General features: G+C 41.0%; 1 protein-coding gene and 1 long non-coding RNA gene across 8 annotated transcripts in view; one reads left to right on the plus strand and one right to left on the minus strand.

Annotated features, from left to right (window-relative positions):
• Window positions 1-22,500, minus strand: part of Ano4 (anoctamin 4) — a 401,446-nt gene that overhangs the window by 15,130 nt on the left and 363,816 nt on the right. For all 7 annotated transcript variants that reach the window (XM_031349070.1, XM_031349069.1, XM_031349068.1 and 4 more), the window contains 8 exons: window positions 20,841-20,877; window positions 19,799-19,910; window positions 18,768-18,825; window positions 18,554-18,651; window positions 16,586-16,728; window positions 9,331-9,483; window positions 7,828-7,975; window positions 1,554-1,673 (listed from right to left, as the gene is read on the minus strand). In XM_031349070.1, coding sequence (XP_031204930.1) covers window positions 1,554-1,673; window positions 7,828-7,975; window positions 9,331-9,483; window positions 16,586-16,728; window positions 18,554-18,651; window positions 18,768-18,825; window positions 19,799-19,910; window positions 20,841-20,877 — 869 coding nt within the window. The remainder of the gene's footprint in view (window positions 1-1,553; window positions 1,674-7,827; window positions 7,976-9,330; window positions 9,484-16,585; window positions 16,729-18,553; window positions 18,652-18,767; window positions 18,826-19,798; window positions 19,911-20,840; window positions 20,878-22,500) is intronic.
• LOC116075749 overlaps window positions 19,996-22,500 on the plus strand; it is a 3,200-nt gene continuing 695 nt past the window's right edge. The window contains exons 1-2 of the long non-coding RNA XR_004112708.1: window positions 19,996-20,133; window positions 21,725-21,802. This is a non-coding gene — a long non-coding RNA (uncharacterized LOC116075749). The remainder of the gene's footprint in view (window positions 20,134-21,724; window positions 21,803-22,500) is intronic.

Raw genomic sequence — 22,500 nt, forward strand, 5'->3', positions numbered from 1 at the left:
TTTGGAGGGGAAACTGGGAAAAGAGATCTTATATGACAGGTATATAAAGATAATACCTAATAAAATGATGGAAAAAAAAGAATGGAAAAAAAAAGACCCTATTGCTAAAGGCACCAAATACTTGAGTCATAGAATACAGATTCATCAAGCCAGAACTGACTTCATCCCAACAGTGCTGAGAGGTGGTATGCACACTGCTGGAAGAGTGAACTGATTATTACCCTTATCCAGCTGTGAACTCTGAGCTACAGTAATATCTGACCTGGTAAGACATGCCCACTGGTACAATAATGGTATAAGGTCACAGGAGTAACTAGCCACTTGCTGATTGGAATTAAGGCCTACTATACAAGATGAAATTCATACTGGCTCTGTAATATGGCCAAGAACATGTGGCTAGTTAGGTCATAGTCCCTAGGGGAGAACCGTAACCATGGGGACTAAACGGGGATAGTATTAAGCTCATACCTATAGATTAGTACATTTCTGAGCCCCGATAAAAGAAATTTCTCATTTTTTTATCATCTTGCAGTCAATGGTGATTAACACAGAGATTGATAATTAGTGATGATTTAGAGAATAAGATACTGTAAATGTTCGATCCATCTTAAGTGGGATATTTATATTATTCCCCTCCTCCCAAAGCTCAGGGATCATTGTGGACCAGGGTAAAAAGACTCTGAAGGTCAAAGGTAGTGAATCTAAGGAAACATGTTTTCTGAATAGAGCAAGGCAGTTGCACATATGAATTCACAGTGATTGTGACATACCTATGGAAGCTCAAACCAGACAAAATACTAGTGTGGACAGAGAAAGTGAGCATGAAGTCCAACCCTTGAGGGAGAAGCTATCTGCTGGAAGGACAGTTGGTTTTCTTTAAGGATGCCTCTCCAGTGGAATATGGTCCACCATACTCCAGTGGAATGCCATATATCCAAGAGCACATGGGCAGTACACATTGGAGTTGATGAGCTAAAATTTTAAAAACGGACACAAATTTGGGTGAGGAGAGAAATAGGGGGTGAATATGGGATGGATGTATATACTGAATTCATCAAATTATATTGTATGAAATTCTCAAAAACAAAAAAAAACCTAATAAAAATGAAAAAAAATCAGCAGGTTATGTTTAATGCCTTAAGGACTGAGAAACACTACTTTGTTTTTGTGTTATTTAATTTTATTGAAAAATTAAGCAAATGAGACATAATCTATATTGCTCTTCTAATATGTTCCATAAAGTTTTTAATTACCTTTATTCTCTCTGAAGCATTTTTTTTTGGGGGGGAGCAAGCAACATAAATTATAATCACCCTTGGTTTGTCAGAACCTTGTTTGTACACCAATCACTCATATACCCAACCAAAAATTTTAATATATTTTCTGCCCAAACATGGGGTATTTTTTTCTTTTATTGGAAACATTTTTATACTGTATATTTTGATTATGAGAACCACGGCTTTGAACAACTCAGCCAGAAAGCCTATCAGCAAAACCTTTTCATGCTAGAACCACGTGACCTGAGCAGAAAGCACAGTGAGGCTCACACTCACCTGCAGTACTTCAGAGGAGTCCCTGAGAACTCACTGCCATCAGACTCCGGCTCGGACCGGTTTTCAAAGTCAGAAATTCGGAACACAGACAAGCTGGCATTCACGTAGCCAACCATGCACCTGAAAGAGATGCAGATCGTATAATTACAACAGTATTGATCCCCTTTACCTCTAGGCCACTAACGCCTTTTCAATTACCACCTCCCTCTACAGCAATGCTATGCCACGGATGTGTCATAGTTTCCCATGTCTCTGTTTGTTCTTCGGTTTTCTTTGGAACCCCTTCTCTTTTGTTTGGAAGTGTAAATGTGATTTATCCTTAGTGATCAACCAAAACACCACCTATTCCGAGAAGACTTCCTCACCCAGAGTCAGCATGACTCACCCACTTCTACCTGAAGTGCCATCACATTTAGATAAGGATTATCCTTGAGCTTGTACTAGTGTTGGCTGCATACATATGTCTTTTCCCTTGAACTGCAGGATTGTGGGAGTGGAGCGGATGTCTCACGTTTTTATTTTAGGATCTAGTGGTTTTACATGCTCACGACATCCAGAAACATGAAATTTAGTTGACTTCATGGGAGGAAAATGACATGTCAGAGATTCTATTGATTTTCCTGATGGGATGCATAGAGAGAGAGAGAGAGATCATCCTAACAACCACTCTGTCAGCTTCCTTCCCTCTTATACTTTTTAGAGTACAAAATGAGGGGTTTCATGACAGCATTTTCAGATGATTGTTCTTTGCTCGTATTTACTTTGTATAATTCTTTAATTAAAATAATTTATTCATTATTATTACTAATGTAATAATAGTGTGTGTGAGATCAAGGGAAAGAGGGGGAGGGAATGAAGGGGAGGGGGAGGGAGAGAGGGAGAAGGAGAGGGGCAGGAAGAGAGGGGGAGAGGGAGAAGGAGGGGGCAGGAAGAGAGGAGGAGAGGGAGAAGGAGAAAGAGAGAGGAAGGAAGAGAAAGAGAGAGGGAGAGGGAGAGGGAGAGGGAGAGAGAGAGAAAGAGAAAGAGAAAGAGAAAGAGAGAGAAAATGACACGTGTGGTGTGTTTGTGTGTGTGTATGGGGAGGGCACATGCCATGGTGCAGCTGAGGAGGTCAGAGAACATCTTTGTGGATTCAGTTCCCTCCTTCCATATTTACGTGGATTGGGGGGGGGATTAAACTAAGGTTGCAAGGCTGGTGTAGCAAATTCCTTTGCCTTCTTTGTCATCTTACTGGCCCCATGGCATGTAATTCTTTAAGTGAAGAAAAAGTTCACCATATAGACTTATTTAGGGATTAAATGACACCAGGTAGGTAAAGCATATAGTACTGTATTTAGCCAACTGCAAGACAACTGTGAGTGGTGGTTACTCATTTTGTATACACAGTTCCTTCTGTAGGTCAATACATATTGTGGAATGAATGAACAAAACATGGTCCTTACAGCATTTTCATCATCACATCTGATACGATCCTAAGCTACTAAATCTTAAGCCAAAATGATGACACAAGCAATTCCCAAAGCACATGGCTTCTTCATACCATGCCCAGGATTAACAACTGTCCTCATCATGGCCTTTACAAAGATGAGCTGAGCTTGAAGAACCATTTGTCCAGACACTTGAGGGTTAAACACATAGTCAGCAGGGATACAACATTCCCCAGTCCTCCCTACTTCTCCTTGAAATGGTGGTCTAGAGGATGAATGGATGAACTGTCTAGATCAGGGCACACAGACACACTAGCAGATTGATGATAGCTGTTGCAGAGAGAGCTGGTGGTTTGACACATAGAATTTAATAATCGTCTTAGGAGCTGAGCAGTGGTCTGGGAACAGGTAAAAGCCAGACCCAGTACTGACATGGAATAGTCCTAGCTGTACCCTTATCTCACAAACCAGCTCCAAAGCTTTAGATAAAGCCATTGTCTTCTGGTTTTGTTTAAAATGTCCATTGACAAAATCTAAATTCAAATATGACACCTGTCTTATGAACAACATCATTCATCCTTTACCCAAAGAAGTTAAAAAGAGAATACATCTGTGGACCAATTTACTAAGCATATTCATGTAATGCCAGGCACAAACCCATGTTGGAAATGTGTCTTCAGTGGCTGGTTACTCATACGTACATAGAATTAAATGTGGACCTAATATATAAGCATATTGTTATCTTCTTTCTATAACATCTCAATCATCATGGGAGAAGGGCCACTAATACTGAACTGTTTTCCCTGATTCTTTTTACAGTGGTGAAATTCCATCACTGTCATATTAGAAAGCTGAGTCAGCTATAAACTTAGAGAATTGGGATTTCATGCTTTATGGTTCAGCCACAGTGCAGCCAGTGATGTCTGTCCATCTACTCTGCATATCTGTCATAGTTGGAGGGTCAAAAAGGGCAGGCTAATGCCATGCCTACCACTTGGCTTGTTGGCATACGCTCTGCATACCCACTACCATTGAGAGAGAGAGAGAGAGAAAGAGAGAGAGAGAGAGAGAGAGAGAGAGAGAGAGAGAGAGAGAATGAGAATGAAAATAAGAGAAAAATGAGACAAATGACCCCTAAAAGAGTACCAGACAAAGAAAGGTCTCTTATAATTATGAACGAAGTTTCCCTAAAGGATGAGTAGATGCTTCTGAGAGCATTCCCAAGTAAGAAGACTTGGATCAAGACACAGACTTCTCTCAAGTAACCTTTGAAAACATCTCATGCCTCTAAAAGTGAGAATTCTCCTTTGAAAACATTGGCTACTAATTGTTTTTAATTCCTTAATGTACAAGATGGGAACATCATGTGATCATTGTCACCAGGATTAGAAGGAAGCACAGAACCAGAAGTTGACTTTCAGGTTTGTTGATTGTAGATCAAACTTGCTGCTGAATGCCTTTGAATCAGCTATAAAGTTTGCCTTTGAGGTGTTAGGTATTGTGACACTAATAGCCTGGGAATCGAAATCAAAGGTTGAAAAATGCCAGGGGAAATAAGACTGGGTTTATGTACTTAAAGACAAATGTGCTTTATGGATAAGATGTCTCAGGTTAATAGTTGACTACAGAAGTGACTATAGGATTTATACAGAAATATTCTCTTTTATTCATTAAGTAAGATATGCTTGTGATTAACTCTATGAATGCACAGAGTCCTTGATCAGGGCTCTAATCCTTTATGACATCACCATTTCTGTAGAAAAGCAGCTTTGATTTAGTAATTACCAAGGGCATCTGATTTTATGTATATGTCACATGGTAATTCCAAGGCCAAGATCATTCTGTATCTGTAGCATGATCCTGAGTCATAATGCCTGCCCAAACTTCCTTTCTAAGGACCCCATGTAAAGATACACCCCAAAAGAGGTGGGCTTACCCTGGAAGAGGAGGTGGACCCTTCACCAAACAATAAGCAGTAAAAGCTGCAGCTACAGAAGATGAGGAAGAACCCACAAAGGGGAAAGACGAAACCCTCAGAAGATTTTTTTTTGTGTGCATGCAATGCGTAGAAAATGTTGCCTTAAGCCATTTCTTTTCTTTGCAGACCCAGCTATAACAGACTTCCTACCAGCAGCCTTGAACACCTGACTGCTGGGCATCCAGGACAGGAGAGAGAAATGGGCAGGAAAGATGTGATCCTTCCTTTTAAGCTGTCTGCAGTCTGCTTGGGAACAGCACCAGTAGGAGGGCCAGGAAAGCATTAGGCAGACCTAAATGTGTCATCTCAGGGGCAAGGGTCATGGGAACCAAAGGACACTATGTACACAACTGAAGGCATCCTCCATGGAGGAGCCAAGGTAAGCTCACCCAACAGAGAGGAGGAGGCGCTGACTGCTATAACACAGAGCTATGGGAAGGCACCGTGATGGGCTTGGATAGAGCACATTTGATTTAGGTTCAATTTAAATGGAAATGCGTCATTTCTAAGCTGGCTTATATCACAAGCGGGATTTGACTCTAGCTGCCCATTGCATTGCAAAAGCTTACAACTGTCTAAGATTTTACAGTGCTTCTACTTGACAAGCTTTTTTATTTCTAGAGCATTTCTAAGTTCGAAAAACAGCAGAGGAAGAAGAGAAAGAGGAAAAGATGATAAAAACAAAGAAGAAAAAAAATCACTGTAAAGTAACAGGCTGCTTGCTATGACTGAGGTAAGACTCACAAAAGATAACACACACACACTAGTGCACACACACACATGCACACACACTGCATGCCACATACCTACACACTACACACACACTAGTGCACACACCACATCCACATCCACAGCCCCATACAGCACACACATACACATACAAAACTCCAGACACACATCCACACATATATGCACCCTCACATACATATGCATGCCCACACCACACAGCTACACACATACCACACATCCATACAGGTGCACACCACACACACCACACACTCCACACACACACAACTATACACACGTACACACCACACCACACAGCTACACACATACCACACACCTTCACACACATACACACATGCATACACACACACGCATACACACACATACCACACCATACCATGCAAACACACACAGTCCCCCCACACCCATTCACAGAGAGACACACAAACACACAAGAAAACAAGAAGAATGGCCAATGGATTAGAAAGAAGAGATATAATCTGGAACATTGCAGATAACTCATAAAGAGGAAATTTGCAAAGAAAATGCCTAGAGATGAACAGAGAGTCCAATAAAAGAAAACCAAGGCCCAGTAGGTAAATTCTAATCACCATTAACACTGCTTTAAGAGTGGTAGGCTACTAGAATTCCAAAGCTTTGATTCACTATCAACTCTCCAGATTTGTTCTCTGTTCATTTTGATTCTCCCAAAAACAATCGCACGTTTCACCCTAAGCAGAAGTGGGGAAGGATCAACCACTTTATTACAGATTAAACTCAGGAGGTTTACAGTGAGATGAGCCAAAGAGTCATTTGGGGCCCTGGAGCTAAGAATAGAGAGGTCTGTGTGGGTGTGGCTCTGTCTCTGTGAGGTTCTAGCAGTTACAGTAGAGTTCGTCCCTTTAACAATCCTCTGCTCTTCAGAGTGAGGATAGTAATGTCTATCCTCCTCCGAGTCGTTTTGAGAATCAAATGCCGAATATATCTGAAAATTGGCTTCAGTGAAGGAAAGCTTTTTCAGACTTAATCAAGTAGAGACTGGTGACGGTGGTTGTAATTAGGAAGTAATGCCTGGACGGTATAATCCAAGTCTTTAGGTCTTGGTTCTAAAGAGATGATAAGCTCACTTAAAGTTGGTAGACAATTAGTGTTTAATGGCCCCATGATTACTGTAGTAGAAGACTTCATAGGAGCCTCTTCAGATGGCTAGACTGTGAGCTCTGTCACAGCCCTCTATCATCCATGCCTTAGTGCGTTCATGTGGGATAATGGTGAAACTGTATCCTCACCAGGTTTGCTTAACTCAGACCAGTTACTCCATTTGCCTACAGTGGCTTAGGGAGCCAATTAGTTTGGCTAAGACTATAAACCAGGGGGCAGGACTGCTTTTATTAGGTGCCAGCCATATAAGACAATCTTCTAGGCATCAAAGATCATACATAGGCAGACATCTAAACAACATGATTAGAGTTAGATTATTATTGTGACTTTAAGGACTGGTAATATATGCTAAGACTTTTGGCAAAGCACAGAAAAGCTAGGTGGCATGTGATAATAATGATTAGGTTTTATCTGACCATGTACATTCTAGTCTAAACCTCAGAACACAGGACTATGTCTTAATTTGACTGACCATAGCTAGGGAAAACATAATCTTCATGTTACACAGATATTTATTGAGTGCCTTCTGGGTCTTAGGTACAGAGGTCCACAGTCCTCATGTAAAATTTGTATCCTCCAGACCATAACAGTGTAAATCTCAGATAGTAATTCCCTTTTTATAGATTCATAACATTTCCATAACTATATGTTATACTAGGTCTCTTGTTTTTGTTGTTACACACATTAGGAACTCACACATTTGTGAGCTTGGAGTTGGCAGGAGTCAGACAGTAGGGAAAATATGACTGCTGCTCTCACATTAGACTCATCTGAAACTTGTCTGACTTGTTTGAGCTCCAACTCATTGGTAAATGGGATGTGTTTTCTTTGGCTGAAAATGTATGATATAATTTCACTTCCCCTACCACAGGCCTTGTCTGGGCTTGTGTGTCACATGCCCTGGTATAAAAGCCTCTCTCTGTGTCCGGCACCATGCAATGGCTAAGAAATGGAAGTTTTGTAACCATTTTCCAGCACTTACTTTTGCCCAGCTTCTCCTTGACCTGCACAAGGTCCATATTTATAAGCATATACTAAGCGAGGGATGAAGTCAGATGTTATTGCTATGACAAAGGCGTTCGTAATAACAGAGAGAATCCCAATGCCTTCGAGAATTCCATACCATATCCCTATACAAAGAGAAGGGTGGTGTTAGTTCCTCCAGAGGTAGTGAGAATGAAACCAGCAAGATGAACCCACCTGTGAAAGTCCTTTTCATCTTTCCAAATGCCTCTGGCAACAAGGAGTTCTTATCTGTGTTTCCAAACAGTTTGGAATTGAAGGAATTTCTGTAGGTGCGTGCATGTACTAATGTACTCATGGCTTAGGGTCAGCATCAGACATAAATCAAAGAATTCTAGCCACCAAATCATTCATATGCCTCCTGATGAGAACGGCAAACAGTATCTTGGCCCTAATAGACTGGACACTCCTCAGTGGTAATGACAAGATCTCTTCTGCTCACCTTTGCAGACAGTCCCTGATGTGCTGACTCAAGCCGATGCCCAGTGAGTAAACACTTGCTTCGTTTAGAGAGTAAGAAGCTACTCAGAGCAAAATATCTGCATCCAGTTCCTAGCTACACTTGCTGGCTGGTGCCTAGCTGCCTTGTTCCCCATACTGGATACAGGCACGAATCAGATCGTCCCTATTCCAGTAGCTCTCAAGATTGCTACATCTCATGAAGAGCAACACTGGATTAAAACCTAAAGAGTGTCAAATCTTATCAACATAAATACTAAAAAATACAAACTGAAAACACCCAGGGGATAAAGGATGGCTCTTCTTCATGGTAGAATTAATTAATAAACATAGAAGGGATGGAGAGGGTGGGAAACCACCATTAATTGACTCAGTAGTTTTAGCCAAAGGCCAAAGCTCATTTCTGTCTCTAGAGAAGCTATGTTTTGCTTCATGTAAGGAAAACATTGAGGAAAATGGAGGTACGGTGGGGTAGAAGCAAATAGATCTGTTTTTTAAATTGATGAATCAATATTTTAGATTCCAAAGTCTTACAGCAAAAATAACCAAACTAAAACCTATTTAAGCACAACTTCATGAAACACTGGAAATCTAAAGCAAACTGTCTGAATAGGTAGGTTTATTTCTTGTATAAAATTATTTAAAACCAATATAGATGTTTTTTCTTTAAAAAATAGCCAAATCGGATCACATGAAACCTTGAGGATTCCTAAAGTGTACAGCTTTTAATTTTTTTTAGTATGTATGTATGTATGTATGTATGTATGTATGTATATATGTATGTATGTATGTATGTATGTATTGAGACAGGGTCTTACTATGTAGCCCTGGTAGGCCCGGAACTCAATATGTATACCATGCAGGCTTTGAATTCATAGAGATAGATCTGTCTGTGTCTCTCCAGTGCTGGGATCAAAGGCTTGTATACTGGATTATGCAAGCTTTAAAATTCTTCTACAAGTTGTTTCATATCTTCAAACAAGCATACTTGGTCCCAACTTACCTATGTCTTTGGCTCTCGAAGCCAAAGGCCTTCTCCACTGAGTAACAAATTTATAAGCATCAAGTCGGATTTCAATGATGTTATTCAGTAAGGCCAGAAGCGGTGCTAGAGGGAAAGCTGCCACAAATATAGTCGTGAATCCGAACTGAAGAACTAGGGCGGGAAAGGGAGACAATGAATAATGTTAGTTTCCCATTGCTGTTTCAAAAAGACAGTAGCACAAATGTATCATTGTATCAAGTCATATTTTGGGATCTATTCCATGTGCAGACACCAAACCCTGACACTATTACTGATGCTATGTTGTGCTTGCAAGCTAGCATGGTTATCCTCTGACAGACTCTACCAGGAGCTGACTGAGACAGATGCAGATACTTACAGCTGACAATTGGACTGAGGAAGGGGACCCCTATGGAAGAGTTAGGGGAAGGATTGAAGGAGCTGAAGGGGATGGCAATCCCATAGGACCCCTCGGAGCTCCCAGAAACCAAACCACCAACCAAAGAGCATACACGGACTGGTCTGTACCCCCTCCCACCCCCATATGTAGCAGATGACTGCCTTGTCTGGCCTCAGTGGGAGATGATGTGCCTACATCTGTAGGAATGAGATACCCCAGGGAAGGAGGATGCTGGCAGGGGTGAGATGGGGTTGGATTGGAGGGGGCGAGCAACCTCTCAGAAGCAAAAGGGAAGGACAATGGGGTGAAGAACTCAGGGAAGGGGGATCAGGAAAGGGGGCAACAGTTGGAGTGTAAGTAAATGAAATAATTTAATTTAAAAAAGAATAATACACTGAAGAAACCTCTCTTACAAAAAAGAAGGCAATAAGACTGGACAAAGAGGTAATTCTTGGGCCTGAGAACAACAGAATCTGAGAGACAATAAGTTTACCTCAGACACCAATACTTTCCAAATATTTTTCACTAACTAATGGAACTAGGGTTTCCTGACAGAAAGTTTGATGGTAGATTGTGGTGGAAAAACACACAAGGAGACTGGATTATCTTAGGAAAAAATAAAGAGATGCTCAACAAATGATAGGGACACATGAACAGGACAAATGTGTAGGCACTGGCCACAGCTGAAGCTGGAGTAATGGGGCACAACAAAATCATAGTGGTACTGGATCATAACCCAAAGATGGTCAAAGTCATATCAACATAAATACTAATAAATACAAACTGTAAATACACAGGGAACAAAGGGTGGCTCTTCTTCAAGGTAGAATTTAATTAATGAATATAGAAGAGATGGAGAGAATGGGAAGCCACCATTAATTAAACTTTACATGGAAGAATACTTCAGTTTAGTGGGTGGAATGTTGAAAATAGGATATACAAACATAATTTGTATATTCTCCTCATGTAACATTTAAGATATACTGACATACCACACCCTGATACAACAATTCCTATTTTGACATTCTTCATGCTCATGGTCTTCTTGGGTAGACACTAGACCTCTGCTAGGTGAGCCATCAGAACCATTCAACTCCAAGTTCTATCAATGATACTTCATTACTCTCTCCTACTTCTCCCTCTTTCCCACTATTCCTACTTGAGCTCAGACTCTGGCTTTCCAACTGGCTTTGTCTCCCCTGACATTCACCTCTCTTCCCTATTGAATTGCTGTCAGTCTACACAGAGTCTTGGTCCCAGGCCATTGTTTATCTTTTTTCTACAAGAAGTGTTTCAGAAGGTTTTCATAGCCTACAGACCAACTCCTCCTTTTCTCCATACCATTCAAAAGTCTTAGTATTCTTCCATGCAGATTTCTAAGCTTCAAGATCAAATGTCCTTCATGCCCCAGACTTGGCAAAAAAAAAAAAAAAGAAATCCTTTGCTTGGGCCACACTGAACTTATAGTCTTGTGAGGCAAACATACACATAATGTCTTTATTGATAAGCTAATGAAACTCGACTCTTCTTTTAAGGTTAAGCTCAAAAGTGCCCTCTCTTGGAGATTTACAGTTGCACAGCCTCATCTGGTAGCTTCCATTGTTGCTGAGCAACACAGAATGAATTTATTTGCATTTATGCTTTGGCCTCTCTTTTTCCTTATTTATACTGGGCTTTGTGAAAGTATGAATGGGGGCCTCATTATGCCTTCTCCTTCCCACATATGCACTGCAGTGGTTTGTGTATGGAAGGGATTTGTTAGGTACTAAATTATGCTGGCTCACTGACTGGCACATAATGACAATGATGAAAGAAAGGCCTGGAACAGCAAAGGAAGCCAGTCGATTAGGTGAAGGTAAAACTCATGACAATGATGCTCAGGAACATATATCTACATCTGTATCTACATTTATATCTATATGAACATATATGAACACCATATACATATATATATATATATGAACACACACACACACACACACACATATATATACATATATATATGAACACTTTTTTAATCTGAGAAATGTATAAAAATGTAGCTGATATCACTAGTAACAGTAATGTATAGAACCCTTTTGCCTTCGTGTCAGGAGCAAGATGCCCATGTCAGCATTATATGAATGGTTTTAGTACAAGAATAACCTGAACATTTAATGATTAGAAAGGGAAATATAAAATTATCATTATTTGTAGATGATGTGGGAAAACATATAGAAAAATGTAAAAAAATATATGAATTATAATTTATATTAATTTTCAGAAGGCTTCTTTCCTACAAAGTCAATATACAAATCAGTGATAACTTTATATAGTAGCAACAAATCAGACAATAAAGGGAGGGCCCCGTGTGCAGTTCAGGGCAGGAGTTTATGCTTAAAATTCATGAGGCTCTGGGTTCAGTCATCAGAATAAAAAAACAACAAAGCCCCATACTACAAACAAACAAACAATATACAAACAGAAAAACTGTGAAGGCCACATTATTTGCAATTGCCTAAAATTTATCAAGCTCTTAGTTATAAATCTAAAGTATGCAACAGAAAATGGCTACACTAAAACTATTGAGAAAATATATAAAGACAAATGCAGGAATATACCCCATTCAGGGACTGGACAATATACAAGAATTGTTCAAATTGTTAGACAGTATACAAGAATTGTTCAAATTGTTGGAGGGCTTCAACTAAACTCTAGGCAACCCCTTAGTAAAAGTTGTTGTTGGTCTCCTTTACAATAGAAATTGGGAGTGTTAATATGAATTTCTTTGGAACTAATTTTGAAGAACAAAATTGAAGATAGCATTATGAGTGGGAAGACAAGCCATCAATCAAGGAAAGGTGTTTAACTTGCAGCAATTTATCTGACACATGATGGTCTCAATATGAGATGTATCTACCTATCAGTGTTTGAATATGTGGTCTATTGCTAGCAGTATTTTGGGTGACTGTGGAGGTTGTAGGCCAGTGGTTCTTATTATTTCTAATGCTATGACCCTTTAAAAAACTACTTCGTAATTGTAATTTGCTACTGTAATGTATTGCAAATATCTGATATGCTGGGTATCTATCTGATGTGAAACTCCCAAAGGGGTTGTGACCCACAGGTTGAGAACCACTGCTTTAGGCAGTAGGATCTAACTGGATGAAGTGGGTCAATGGGGGTTATGGTTAATATTTAGAGTGTGATTCTGTTTCCAGCTCATCCTGATTCCTATTTGGATGAGTAAACTGTCATAAACTTCTGCATCCATGGAGCTGCCTGCCACTGTGTCTTGTCTGGCATGATGGACGGTGCTCCTTGTACTAGGAACTAAAATAAACCTCCCTTTCACTGACTTGGTCTGTGACAGAGAATTTGTCACATTTGTCACAATATTAAGAACATCAACTAATACAGGACTCACGTCTATAGTATGTAAGTAGTTACTACAAATCACTAAGAAAAAGACATGTCTCCTACTCCTAAGACATGTGTCAGCTAGAAATTTAAAGAGGATATATAAATGGCCATAAGCATCTTTGTTTAGTGTCATTAGTTGCCATAAATTTTCATATTAGAACCGTGATGAGATGTTACTAGATACCAACTAGAATATTTTTCAAAAAGCCTAACAATTTAGTAAGATTCAGTGAGTATGTGGATATCTAAAGTGGCACACCTTCTTCACCTGTCCTTAGAACAGGATTATTTGTGCCTAAGAGAGTGGGTGTGTGATGCTAATAGAACACATCACTTATAAAAATCATTGGGCTGAGCCTGGCCTGTGGACAACAGTTTGCCAGCCTCTCACCTGTGCAGATGTGGCTGCTTTTGTGTATAAGCCTGTGAAAACCCAGCTGTATGCTTGAGATTTACACACTTTTCAAAATCACTTTATATTGTGGTTCAGTAAGTTATAGTATTTAATAATATAATAAATCCAGGAGGCAATTAGAAAAAAAATCAAAATCAACCCAAAAAGAAGCAGGTAGATTTTCTGCCTGTCTGTGACATGCCTCATGTCATTCCAAGCTGCACTGGTACCACAGGAATGGCAGCATTCTACCTACATAAATGTTTCTTTCGGGAGGGGCATTATTACTCCTTTCCTTCTTTATAGGGGAGAGTCCATTAAGAGACTCAAAATGGTGATTTCTCTTAATGAATTGCCTTTATTAAGTTTTTATTATTAATGCCCACATTCAGTTTTTCTCCAAATTATAACATTCTGCTGTCGTATAATTGAAACTCAAAAAACATCAATAGATACTTAGGACAGAAGCAATCTAAGAAACATTAAAGCATCAGTTCTATTGCTCCTTTAATTTCAAATTCTCTCAGCCAAGATTGCTTCCTTCAGAAGTAATTCATCTTGCCCAGCTCTTCTCTTATCTCACCTCTATGTTGTAGAGCTTAAACAGGAGATTTTCAAAAGAAGACACACACACACACACACACACACACACACACACACACACACGAGAAAGAGAGAGAGAGAGAGAGAGAGAGAGAGAGAGAGAGAGAGAGAGAGAGAGAAAGAGAGAATTATTATTATTTCCTCACCAAATAGATGCTGAGACTAATTTGGGTTTGATTCTAAAGAAATCAGATTCCTTAACTAAGTATATAGCCCAGTTCAAGTCAATCATTTCTCACTTCCTGTCACTTCCCTCCCATAACAAAGATGGCTGCCCTGATGAACTTCTCAGGATTCATGTCATGGCAACTGTGATACTTCCTGTGCTTACACTTCCTGTCTCTGGCTCTTCCCCATTAGCCTATGCACCCTTCAGAGCTGAGCCCTGTGTCATATTCCCTTTTTGTGTCTGGTGCCAAATGTAGTGTTTCCTTGGCACTGAGTAAAGCTTAACAGATGACTGCTGGATATGAGAGTCAATCACTTTGAGTGATGAATTTTCTATCTCTTTTTTTGATGCACAGAATTTCCCAGCATTTATTTTCCCGTGGATTTAGTTCCATAATGAGGCATAGTAGAGATGTGGGGCATAGGAGGAGGTCTTTGGGCTACAGGGTAGAGACTTCATGAATAGGGTTAATTTATGTGTGTGTGTGTGTGTGTGTGAGAGAGAGAGAGAGAGAGAGAGAGAGAGAAAGAGAGAGGGAGAGAGAGAGACAGACACAGAGACAGAGATAGAGAGGCAGAGACAGACAGACAGAGACACAGAGAGAGACAGAGAGATAGAGAGAGACAGAGAGACAGAGACACAGAGACAGAGAGATATATAGAGGCAGAGACAGACAGACAGACAGAGATACAGAGAGAGAGCGAGCTAGAATATGCTCTAGATATTTCTACAGTAGAAATATCTCTACTGTAGGTTATGAGTTCAGTTCCTTCTGGTGATTCAAGCAGCAAAGATTTGAAATAAAAACCCCTTGAACTTTGTTTATTTGAGATGCTAGGGAATCTTACTCATGTGCTTTTACATACTAGATAAGTGTTGGACTGTGAAAAGCAGTGTATGTTTTTGGTTGAGCGAGGCTTACTTCCAGAGACCCAGTAGAGAATTCTACAAGGGACAGAACAGCAAAGCCATGCTTCCCAGACATAGATGGCTGACCCCACAAGCCCTCACTTCATTATCCCGTGCTATCTATCACGTAGACAATGGCCCAAGCTCCCAGTATTCTGGCTAGACTCCACCCCCAGTCAACTGACCACAGCCAGGTATGCCCCCACCCCATAGTTACCTGAAAACAGACAGGTAGCCCAGTCTACCATATAAGAGGCTGTTTCCCCCCTCCTCTTTCTCTTTCTCTCTGTCTCTCTTCTCTCTCTTTTTTTTAAAAATGTATTTATTATTATACATAAATACACTGTGGCTGTCTTCAGACAGCACCAGAAGAGGTCATCAGCTTTCATTATGGGTGGTTGTGAGCCACCATGTGGTTGCTGGGAATTGAACTCAGGACCTTTGGAAGAGCAGTCAGTGCTCTTACCCACTGAGCCATCTCTCCAGCCCCTCTCTTCTCTCTTAAGCTCTTACTCTTTACTCTCCCTCCCCCCTCTCTACACGTGGCCATGGCCTGCTTTTTTTAAACCCTTTCTCTCTCTCTTTCTTTTCTACAATAAAACCCCTTAAGACCATGGGTTGCCTCCTTTTTTTTTTTTTAATTATTTTTTATTTTTTGCTTTTTTCAAGACAGGGTTTCTCTGTATAGTCCTGGCTGTCCTGGAACTCACTCTGTAGACCAGGCTGGCCTCGAACTCAGAAATCTACCTGCCTCTGCCTCCCAAGTGCTATGAGTAAAGGTGTGCGCTATCACCACCTGGTGGGTTGCCTCCTTTTATCCAGACTTGTCATGTTTGCCCAGCGTTTGCCTCCTAGAGACCAAGACTGAACGCTCGAGCAGGAACAACCAGGCACCGCTTCCCCTCACCAGCCCCCTTTCTCCCTTTGTTCTAGGCTTTTCTGCTGTATCCAGCATCGCCTGTGATGCCCAGGAGCTAGAACCAGCCATTCTTGGGCTCTGTGAGGCCCAGGGATCGCCGCAGCTGTCCCCTTCCACTTCCCATGGACTAGGATCCAGATGCCCACCTGGCAGAGTGGAGTGCACGAACAGACTCCTGCATCCCCCTCCCAGAGTACTGGAGCTCTGGCAGGATGCAGGTTTCCCTCCCCGCTTTGTTCCCCACCTTCGTGGCCCAGCAAATAAGCACTGTGCCACTGAGTTAGAACCTCAGTCCTAGCTCTGAATGTCTTAAAATTTCACTATCCTTGGTTGCTTTGGAATGCCCTTGCACCAGAATCCCCTCACATGAATGGCCAGATGATAACAGATAGTTGAGTATATGCGCAGATCAAAGGCTTGCATATATAATTAAGATGCAAAGCAGATATCTTTCCATACTCATTTCCAGGTATTCATCGAAGAGTCCATAGGCATTCATTGGCTGAAGATTGTAGTCCTTTTCCCACTGTGGGAAATTTATTTTCCTTTCAGTCCCATGTTCTTGTCGGACTTTTCTTCTAGTCCACCAATTCTGAATTAACCTGGGTGACAAGATCAGTTTCTTAGAAAATTAAACATGATTGTTCCTAAGAGTAATGAGAAAGTAATGAGAAAGAAGAGAGTAAGCCTTTGGAACTACAGTTAAAAACCAGCTTCACTCAGGCAGGAAGATTGGGATTTGTGAGAATTGTGAATACCTGAAGAATTTCTGTCAGCAAGTAGACAGAATGGATGATGAACTTATTTGATTTTCCATATGGTCTCATGTTCAGTTGGTTAGAAGCATGAGAGCATCATAGGTTGGATTGGTATCAAGGCAACACCTTGGGCACTCAACAGTTAGAAGGTCTAGCTTACATGGCTTAACTTGGTCCTCATTTGCAGTCCTGTCACATGGGCGATGGACCTAGCATATCTGAAGATCACAATTAGCTTTCCAGGAATGGAAATGGTAAAACAAAAGTACATAGAATAAGGAAAAAAGAGAGGCTGCTATCAGACACTTTGCTCACCCCAATGGCTCCACTGTGTGTTTTGACTCATTGGTTAACATGTTGATTAGATTCAGTTAAATATTCCATAAAGTAAGACATCATACTTCTATCTGTATGTTTACTTTTAAAAAGTCTTATAGAAAACATTAGACACTTGGAGTGAGATTTTAAAACTTGGATCTAAGAATAGAAAATTGTTGGCCCTGTTTCTGTCAGGGCCCTAAGAGAAGGGGTTCCTCATTCAGCAAGTCCCAGGCACCTGTCCTAGTGGAGTGGTCCTCCCTGAGTCCTGAAGAGCTGTTTTCCTCCAGAGTCACTGAGCTGACATGGAAACCAACTGGTGTTGGAATCCCATCAGACACAGAATGGCCATGATGTGTCCTTACAGCCAAGCTGAGCAGGAGCTGTCACAGCAAAAGCTCACAGCCATTTTAAGGAGATAACAAGAGGGTTCTGCCCACTGTTATCAACTAGAAAATCTTATCATTGAGTGTTAATATGCTCTTTTGAATCTCTGACATTATTTACTTTTGCAACTTTCTTTTTTTTTCTGTAGTCTGCACTTGTAATACTTTATTAAAATTAAGATTTTGCTTTTTCATGGAAATGGGAATAAAGATCTTATGAATAACTAAGTAGACAAGGACTTAAAGTTCTGGAACCCTAAATGTCAAAGATAGCTTTAAAGCATGCTACACCATACACATCCAGAGTATGCATGTGCTTAGAGTACTCATAAAGAATATTAAATCAGTTTTCTTTAAAGGTGACCACTAGTAGTAAGCCAACCATGCTTCCATACCCAAGAGTATTTGGGCAGCATAGTAGGCTCAAAATAATAAAAAAAAGAGGATACATGAATTTGTTTGGATGGGTAAGGATATCAGTATGGGTCTAGGAGGAGTTGGGAAAAGAGGGAGAAATGATTAAAAGTGGTTGTATGACATTCTTAAAAAATTGATAAAATTAAATAAAAAGATTGGTCACTTTAATTTGTATGAGTTGTGCTAAACCTAAACGAGCCAATGTTTATTATTTTTAATTAAAAACTTATTGTTGTCTCATGTATATGTGTGTGTGTGTGCTGTGTGTACTGTACCATGCTACACATGCAGAGATCAGAGGGTGACTTCGAGTCAATTGTTTCTTGAAAATCTTTGAATGAGTTCCAAGGGATCCAATTCATGTTGCCAGGCTTGGGTGGCAAAAGCTTTTCCCTGCTGAGCCATCTTACTGGGCGCCAGTGTTTACTGGTTTTATGACCGCCTTTGAATCTGACATACTTGTTTAACTGCAGAGTCCATAATGCTTACACTCAGCAATGTCCATCATGAGACCCACTGCCCCTCCATGAGATAGCTACGGTACTCACGGGTAGCCAAGTTCCATGAAATTATTCCAGGTCTGCTTTAGCACCATTATAATACCCATTTGCATGCAGAGATCAATAAGGCATCCACTAGGGTGGCACTGCAAGGCAAGCGAGCACAGAGACCCATCAGTCAACGAACAGAAGAGTGGCCGGCTTCCACTCTGCACAAAGTCGCCTTAAAGCTGTTTAATGGGAAGGAGGGGAGAGCACTGACCTCTTCTAGCCTCCACCTGTTTATCAATCTCAAGTAGGCACCTGGGTGTCCTGTAAATCTTCAACACAGAAGCAAGCATTAGCATTGTGTAGTCCAGGCTTTCAGTGAGTACTACATTCATCTTAACATGCCTCTAAAGTAAATGATGGGAGCCATTAAGGGTCATGTCTGAAGGCATGAGGAAACCCTCTAGAATGGTCATTACTTGAGATTCCAAGGAACATTTTTTTTCTGGCCTTCCTGCCCAGCTGCTGAGGGCAAGAGTCCATCCTTGCTGTTTCCCGTGTCTTCGAACATTTCTACTGAACATCAAGTGCCCCGGCCTGTGTGAGCAGCACAGTTCCGTTCCTGCGTTCACCCACATTTGATCTTTTTGAATACCAGCAGTGCTGGCTTAGTTACTGTCATGGTGCTTAGCTAAACAGCAGTTTCTTGCTGCTGAAGTAGCTAAAGAACAAAAAAGAGGCTTCTGCCTCGACTCATCCAAACTGGCCTCATGGCCTTGCCCTGTTTCCCATCTCCTCAGAGAGGGTGGGTGGGTGCCATGAATCTTTACCATGAAACGGAATCCTTGCCAAATTTTGATCTCTGCTGGGTTTCAGAAATCCAGAAAGCCTTGGCTTCTCATTTCTACCCTCTTCCCTGCTGAGATGTCCTTCTGTGAAGACAGGGACCTTGGCCTTACTGCATCTTTCATCTCTTTATGTGACCTACCAACACCGGTGTGGCACCCACAGGCTTGACTCAAGTGAGTTGGAAGTTGTAAGCTTTCTACCCATTGCTTGCACACACAAACTATTTTCCACGATTTATCTGTGCTGTCGAAGAGGTACAGGTGCTTTCGAGGAGAGACCACTTTCCAGGAAGCGAGGTGGTTTTACAGTTGGGGAAGGGAAAAGAGGAGCCTGATCTTCTCTTTCTACACTTTGCATTGATCACCTTACAAGGAGGGCCCTGGCCAGTAGGCTCTGAGTGTTCCATTCCCACTAGGGCTGGGGTAGCGGTGGGGCATAGAGAAATGTACTTCTTACCTTCCGAGGAAGAACGCGATGTAAAAAGTGGAGCTGTTCAGATTGACAAACTGAAAAAGAAACATTTTCAAGGTAAAGCTGTTCTCCCACTCCGATTCTGTGCGAGGCTGTTCTGTGGGCAAAAGGGAGTAGGGTTTGAGAGACTGGCCTCGACCCTCTCCTACTTCCTGCTTCCCCCTCCCTATTCCCCCTCCCCCCAGAGTCAGAGGGTCATCAGGAAGTACTGGAGGCTCTGGCTTGCTGACAGTTGACATGCTACTGGACAGAGCACGCAGGAGATAGACCTCCAGGTTAAGGATCAGTCTAAACAGCAGTGTGGTCTCAAGTGCCAACAGGTACTGCTGAAGAGAGCGTCCAGCCTGTGCAGTGGGTGGTTACAGGGTATCCGGAGAGGCTGGATCAGAGACAGAATGGACTTCCTTCTCAGCCGTCTCTGTAGTCTCTTTGTTTTGACCAAGTTTCTGCCAGTTGAGTAGGGTGTACATAGTGTCAGACCCGGCTGTGAAGCCCCTAATGAACACCTTTTCAATGATCTCGGGTACTTTGTACATGTATTCTTTTGTGTTGCTATTTTCCATGTGTAGATCTACTTTAAATTTCAGTGGCTTATGACACTTGTGGGATATGACAGCTTGAAAAGTATAGATAGAAAAGGTCTTATTACTAGACACATTTAAATTGTCCTGCTGGAGGGAAAGAATCGTCTATAATTCTCAGTAAAAGGGGCATTTCCTTCAGTTTAAAATGAGATATTATTAATTGAGAATTTAACATTCACACTTAATATATTTTGATCATATTCATCGTCACTTCTCCCCTAAGCCCTCCCAGATCCACCCATCCTCCCTGTCCTGACTTTATGTTCCCTTTTATTGAAAGTAACCCACTGAGTCTAACTTGTATTGCCCATACACTCATGGTGCCACCAACTGGAGAGTGGCTGGCCTGTACGAGTCACAGAGGCTGGTCTTTCTCCAGCACACTCTGGAAGGGAGGCTCTAAAGCTGTCTGGATGCCTGGACTGCAGAAGGCCTTCACTTACCCAGATTTGTCAGAAGGAGTGCGACTTTTTCATAGAGCTGTAAAATAAATTCATATGTTTAACGAACGAATTCTAGATGTTCTGAAGCCTATAATTATAAAGAATATAGGCAATCAAGTTGGGAATGAAACTTTTTTTCTTTATATTTCAAACAATGGGGAACATTCTGAGCAACAGGACACTTTCAGGGACAATCAGGATGGCGCAGGGTCTTCCTTTATGGTTTTAAAAATAATCTTGCTTCTTGGGGTTAATAACTCTGTGGCAGGGAGATTCAATGCCACTAATTATCTGTTTCCTGAGTGAGGTTGATCCTTCATTACATTCCTGAGTTGGCAACTGAATGTAAGAATCTCTTGTTGGTTTCTGAGGTGAGCCTCTGTCCTCTTGTGGAATTCCCTAAGTTCTACATTACAGCACCATGCATGCTGGGTTGAACAAGCATTGTGGGAGACTCCCAGAGCATGTGGTTCCATCTCTCCATTCCTGTGCTGAAAACATTCTTGATTCACCTAGCTATCTGTTTGACTGATGGTCCTCAGAGAGAATGGATGGTGTGTGTGTGTGTGTGTGTGTGTGTGTGTGTGTGTGTGTGTGTGTGTTAGTTCAGAAAAATGTAGCTATCAGATTTTCTAGAGAGGATATAAACTGAGAGAATAAAAACCTGCTTTCTCTAAAAAAGAAAACTAAGATTATGTAGAGTACTTAAAACATACTGTTTAAAATTCCCTAGGTGAGATGCCAGAATTCTCTTTGGGAAGGTGTCAGACTTGACCGTGTTGTCTCATCTCTCCTTCAGATGACTGCGCCCTTACATATAGGTGGGATAGGCTTAGACTTATTGACATTCAGGTCTTTCCTAATTTCTGAATTGTCTTCCCCAGGATTCCTGCTTACTGTTGAGCCAAACCAAACACTTAGATTGCATGACTTCAAACATTCAGCTATGGCTACTTGCTCTGGTAAGGCAAATAGTTTTTCTATACAAAGATATAATTACTAAAGCCATAAGATTAATATTTGCATACAGAAAATCCAGACTCACAGAATCCAATGTTAAAAAGAGATTTGTATAATTACAGCAAGTATGTGGTGTAGGTTAGTCATACTCTTTTGACCATAAAAACAAAATCCCTGTAAACAAGAGATTAGAGTAGGTGCTCTAGTAAAACGTATTTTAGTGTTACAAAGCATGTTATCATTAAAATGGCTTAATTAGAAAAATTTAAATGATTATTAAATTTGGTAAAACATATTCCTGAAAAGTATAATTTTGGTTCTCAGTTTATATTTATCTCTTTCACACAACACACCCTTGTTCAAATGGATACATTTGTAACACTTATTGCAAAGGTTTCTAGAGCTTGTGATAATGCCAGTCACCTGGTATGAAGACTGGAAAAACTGGCAGTTAAAAAAATAACAATAACATGAAGACATGATTCATGTTAACTTTTTATAAAAAACAAAGTACACAGAGACAAGAGAAGGGTCAACACACACACAAACACACCAGGGGTTGGGGGAAAGAAGGAAGGAGGAAGGCAGAAGGGAAGGATGAGGGGGGGCAGGGAGAGGGAAAGAAAATGTGGAAAAGAGAGCAGAGAAGCAGGAGACTTTGGCTATAAACCAGGAAAAGGCACATCTACAGAGAGGGGCT

The sequence above is a fragment of the Mastomys coucha genome, unplaced genomic scaffold (assembly GCF_008632895.1).
Source record: "Mastomys coucha isolate ucsf_1 unplaced genomic scaffold, UCSF_Mcou_1 pScaffold4, whole genome shotgun sequence".
Lineage (NCBI taxonomy): Eukaryota > Metazoa > Chordata > Mammalia > Rodentia > Muridae > Mastomys > Mastomys coucha.